We start from the raw sequence: 6,000 nt of genomic DNA, 5'->3' as shown, positions 1-6,000 counted from the left end.
CATCGTCTGAAAGGCTCCGTATGTACCAATAGTTAAAACTTCTTCCGGACCCGCGTCCGCTCCGTGTGAAAGGGCCCTTATACGGAGCAATCATCGCTGAGCCGAAATCACTGAAGCTATAAATAGGAAATTTAATAAGTTGTTTTATTTTATGACGTGAAGACTCACTAAGGAGGGGCTTTTCAAATTCAACCTCTAAGGGGGTGATAAGGTGGTTCAAATGTTATATGGGGCAATCATGGAGCCGAGCTGAAACCACTGAAGCTATAAATATGAAATTTGGTCAGAATTGTATTTCATAATGTAGGCACCCAGTAAGACAACATTTCTGAAAACTCAACCCCCAAGGAGATCATGATAGATTCAAATGCTATATTGACGAATCATCACCGCCGAGTAGTTTTCAGATTACCAAATCCATGCATGCGAAGCCGTGGGTAACAGATAGTACTCCATATAGCGGGAATTACTCGCTGTTCAAGACAGAGTCGAAAAAAAAAAAAAAACTCCCGCTATATGGAGTATTTTTGCCTTTTTGCTATCTTTGTATTTCTTTAGCTCCTGAATAAGAAACTTGATATAGTTCCGAAACGCGTCTGTTCTAACTGTTGTCCTCTTCGTATTTTGGGTTTACTGACATTGTTTCCGTATGTATATTAATTCTGGTAATACCTTCTTTTTTCTCACAATGGGGATTATTGACTAACATTCACGATGAATTTAATCCCCCCTCATTAATTCACAGCTCTCTGTGGACCCCTTTTACCACTTATCGTGACTCTCCCTTTCATCTTATTTTGACCCGTGGTCCCCTACAACATTCCAGGACAACAAGGGGACCCATATGGTCCCAGTTTGAGAACCACTGTCTTTTAACATATTTGACACATTTTCTCCTGATTTAAAGATTCATTGCTATATAGAATGTAAAATAGTAATTCCCTTACTTTACTTTAAAAAAAATGAATCTATTTTATAAATAAAAATTCCGAAAATTTCCATCTACAAGTATACAACAATGACAAAAAAAAAGAAAAAAGAAAAAAAAGACACAACGCGACAATGTACAAAAATGTATTTATTTTTTCTCATGCCTGTCTTTTCTTTTAAGTTCTTGAACAGATCAGAGCTGATAAACAAGTAAATGACTAAACATGTTTTACACGCTGGTGTTGTAGTTCTCTGAGAAAACAAATCGCAGGCTTTATTTTTTTTACTCTAAATAACAATTCATGTGATGTATAAAAATTATTTAATAAGATTTGTGTTTAAGGTATCTTGAAATCCGTTTGAAGTTTGTTTCCACTTAAATCAGGTAAATGATGACCAGGCGTAGCGTACACTACATGCAATGAAGCTATAAGGAGCCCGAGAATACAAAATGGTGAAATAAGAAAAACCAGTGGCTTTTACTGTGTTGTTGTTGTACTGAGTTCGTTATTGTATTAAAATAGGTTTTTTTTTCAAACGCGTAGATCATTAAATGTTCATGTGCAATGTGCACCGTATGATAAATTTTCGTATTGAGATGACTAGTTTTTTTGTACGTGCAGCTTAAAAGCACTACAATTTATCTCTTCAAGTATCAAAGTTATTCAAACAATATTTGATAACCATTTTCTGCTCAAAGATACTCGTATAAATTTATACCGAAAAAAATCGCAAAAATAGAATAATTCATAAAAAAATTCATAAGTTTACGAATCGCAATTGGAGTTTTCTTTAAAGAATATTAATCTATTACCGATAGTTTAACATGATTGGAAGAAAAGAATGTGAATTTAAAACACGCGAGTTTTTTTTCAAAACTCACCATCACAGGCAAAGTCATTTACACTTGGCAACTGTGGTTTGCTCAAGAACATCGAGGGACAAGTGAAATCCAGCGATAATAAGAGACAAAAATATTGTGCAAAGCTGAACACACTGCACAACCACCCTATTTTCGTTTTAACGCTTGCAAATTAAAATAAGCAACACCGATTGACTGACTGAATTTGAATGTGGACAATGCACCCCCGGGGATGTTCACGGAAAATCCGGAGATTTTTATTTTCAGCCTATGCATCTAAAGCAGGGGGATGGATTCACCAGTGGTTACAAAAAAATAGGTTATTCATGTAGGCAGATATTTTCGGAATTACATGAGCTTCTGTTTGGCACATTCGGGACATAATATATCTGGCCCATCTGTAATGAATCCTTTGCCTACAAGAGACGATTTGCACATGGCACAGATGAAGCAGTCGTTATGCCAGTTGCGATCTTCGAAGGAGATGAATCGTGTGCCACCAATGCCTATAAAGAACATATTAATATTTTAATATGAATAAATATATCATAATCCATGTAACTTTCTCGCTGTGTTCTCAAAAAAAAAAATTAGTAAAAAAAACACCAATAAATGATATCGTAGAAAGCAAAAACGCTGATCATTTTGCTATTACTGATGGATAATTTTACCATCATCAATCAGGAGTCAGCATCAATTCAGACTAAGAATTCAATGCAGTATAAAATTAACCTATAATCTCTTCTATACCATATTCATTGTTATTGACGAATATGGTGCTATATTCTCACCAATATTTTTTTGTTTCTTCCAAGGAAACCCGCCTTACTTACCGAAACTTACAATCCGCAGTTGGAAAAGTGACTAAAACCTCAGAAAACTGTACTTACCTAGGCTTCGTAAAGAACAGAGAGAAAATATAATAGTAAGAGATAAAGAGGTTGTATACGATTTGTATACATTTTTGTTAAATTGAAAAGTTTGTTTTCTTGTTTCCCGAACAAAAATAATAACACACACACAATAGAATATACGAAATTCAATCGCGTAGATAAACAAATATTTGTACGAGTATCTCACTATGAAAAAATAAAATGAAATTCTCTTGAAACATTTAAAAACACGATTTTTACAAAAGTTTGTCGATTCATTACAATTATGAGTAAAATTTTTTATAGTTGGAAAAATGAGATGAATAACCAAGGCCACTTACTTAACTTCGAAAAATTGGTAAAATGTAATAATATACAAGATACGGGAAATTAGTGAGATCTAATTTTAAAAGAAAAATGAATATTTATTATCATTTTTTTTGTTAGCATGTGATAAATATTTCACTGATGAAAAATGGACAAATAAAATACTAGAATACAACTAGTTAGAAACTACGTATTAGTATGCAATGGAATCAAACACCACACATGCAGAGGAAACATTTTATATTATTATTAGTTATATTGTTCATTGGTTATTATTGTCATATTGGTAAAATAGATTCCATTAATAGTTTAAAATCATTTTAAGAATGAAAATGAGCGATAATATTAGTAGGGTTAAATATTAAAAATTCCATAAAACGTTAATTTCGTGATGCCCAACTACAATACCTTCGTAAACAATTTGAATTTTTCATGTTGGTAGGCATAGACAACAATAAAAGCGTATTGCGATTTCGGTATAAAAATTCATTAGTAGTTTAAATTCATTAAAAGTTTAAAATAGTGTTGAGCGCAGCACAGATGATCGCGAGAGGATGTAATGTATGATTTTGACACATCTTATATTATGTGGGTGAATTTCAGACTAATAATGAAATTATTTTTTCCCTTTCTTCTATGGCGTAACTGGCGTGATATCAGATTGCAACCTCGTCGAGGACAAGATTCCTGCATGTAGAGCTTCTTGACACCCTGACTCATCCGTCATCGTTGAGCGTAAGTGTGATATCACTATTGTCATCATCTATAGCCAATGTCACGTTGAAATAGCCCTGAGGGCAGAGCTCGGCAAAATTTCTCGCATTCCGCATTCCGCACACACCCCCATCTCGTTCGTGCTTTCTTCCCTCACATCAGCACAAGGTTCCGGTGTTCCCATATATATAGATATATATATTGCGTACCGTACACTCTGTGCACTATACTATTTTTATATCTAACAAGAGAAGCGAAATACTCTATCTTTATCTGTTAAGTATATATTCTGTTCTGTATATTCTTTCACCCCCAAGTTGGAATAGATAAAGGAAAAATAAAAAAAGTTCGATGTCAAACACTATGTGCTCCTCACGCTCTAACCACTGTGCCAGTTGTGGGTTGATGTCACTCTGTCTCTTTTGTAACAGTTGCTACAAGTGGCAGTTTTCTTCGACTACTACTACTTAACCACACATGCACCTCGTTGACATTACTCTGGGGAATTTCTAACGAATCGGTACATACAGGAACTTTATCTTTTATGTGTCCGTATTTAGAGTTATGCGTGTTCGTGATCTGGTGGTGCTGCCATCTGTCTTCCATTCCATATTTTGAAGTGAAAATGGCAGATGCCTGAATTTCCGTGTTATGTAAGTATCGTGTTGAAGATCTCTGAAGATCTCGTGATCTCTGAGGAGAGACAACTTTCTTCAACTGAAGGATAAGTTACATTACAGCCAGACGAGGTTTGCTCACCGAAATGAAGGGTCTGAGCGAGATGGCACGGGTGGTCCATAATTGTATATATTCCCTCACACACACAAATATTTATATTTTCTATATCTTCATGCGATCCACCAGAGCGAGTGAATTGAACCCAATGAAACTGTTGCTGGCTTCTAGCCCAGAAATTAACAACACCAACTAATCTCATTTGCTTACATATAAGGTGTTAACAAAGACTGTCCGATGGACATTTTATATTATATAAATGGAATTCCTATGTATTTTATGTATATGAAGCGTTTAAAATAACAGACGACACGGGGCAGCACCTCCTAGAAATAGAAGGCCTCTGCACTGTTTGCCATAAACGTCTACTTACGGACTACTTACTGACGTCACAAGCAGAGTGCGGAGGCCTTCTATCTCTAGGAGGTGCTGCATGGGGTCCTCTAATTACTTCTAAGAAAATAGTACATTCATTCTTTTAACGAAACCTTGGATCATTCTCCAACAATTCCCACCACATCTCATCCGTTATCAGAGCAAAAATCTGTTAATCGCTACAGTACACAATGTCCGGGGAAATATATTGTTATACTTTTGTATATATGTTTGTATATTTTTATGTATGTCACTGTCAAACCCCGAAGTGCGGCCAATTCGTGACAGAATCGACCATTTCGCGAAGTGGCCAGATTCCTGGCCAATGCTCAATGTGCTAATGTACGACGGCCCGGTAGGAGCCAAATCCATTTTTTTTCAATCGCCAACATGTGATAGATATCTATATATAGCAGCTGTATTGGATTAGCTCTATATGACTGGACAAAAAGTGAAAAATTTGAGAGAAAAACTATAGAAATAATTATATAAACATAGTTTTTTCTGCCAAATTTTGGAGATAAAAATGATTACCGAATCGTGACTGCAGTTAGATGGATTGTCATAACTAATGTCGACATAATTGTCACGAAAAAATACGCCAATTTGACGATGATCCCGAATCATGTCTTTTGTTATCGGACTTTGGTCAGGGATCACCGGCCACTTCTCGAAATGGCTGGGTCAATATTTAACGAAATGATTCAATTCGTGAAGTGGCTGGCTCGTCACGAATTGGTCAGTTTCGGGCTTTGACAGTAACATATACATACAGGAGTTCTCGAAATTTACTTTTTATATGGATACCTTGTGGTCAAATGTCAAATACCCAATTAAAAAGTTGTTGCCTAGTCTCTCCTGAGGCCAAAAACAAAAAAAAATTCATGTTTCTAAGTTAAATATTCGCCGATATATTTGAATTAAAAATCGGAGAGAAGTTGGAAAAAAAAAGACGAAATAAAAATGAGGGAAAAAAGCGTTTTCCGTTAGTGTTTATGCTGTTTTTCTAACTTTTCTCCGATTTTGGAATTGAAATATTTCAGCCAATATTGCACTTAGAAATGTATAATTTTTTTGTTGGCCTCAGGAGAGACAGAGCAACAACTTTTGAATCGGGATTTTGAGCACAGGGTGTTGTATAAAAAGTGTTTTTTTCTCTTTTAATAACTATACACCCCCTTGCAA

At 35.3% G+C, this 6,000-nt stretch overlaps 1 protein-coding gene across 7 annotated transcripts in view; it reads right to left on the bottom strand.

Annotated features, from left to right (window-relative positions):
- Positions 1-1,063: 1,063 nt before the first annotated feature.
- LOC149085256 (four and a half LIM domains protein 2-like) overlaps positions 1,064-6,000 on the bottom strand; it is a 132,884-nt gene continuing 127,947 nt past the window's right edge. For all 7 annotated transcript variants that reach the window (XM_089233156.1, XM_089233159.1, XM_089233157.1 and 4 more), the window contains one exon: positions 1,064-2,298. In XM_089233156.1, coding sequence (XP_089089282.1) covers positions 2,141-2,298 — 158 coding nt within the window. In that variant the 3' untranslated portion in view covers positions 1,064-2,140. The remainder of the gene's footprint in view (positions 2,299-6,000) is intronic.

This window comes from Pholcus phalangioides, unplaced genomic scaffold, assembly GCF_987345545.1.
Source record: "Pholcus phalangioides strain wild (caught in Gottingen) unplaced genomic scaffold, Ppha-v1.0 ptg000007l_1, whole genome shotgun sequence".
Lineage (NCBI taxonomy): Eukaryota > Metazoa > Arthropoda > Arachnida > Araneae > Pholcidae > Pholcus > Pholcus phalangioides.
The sequence above is the reverse complement of the archived record's forward strand: the minus strand, read 5'-3'. Positions and strand labels throughout refer to the sequence as shown.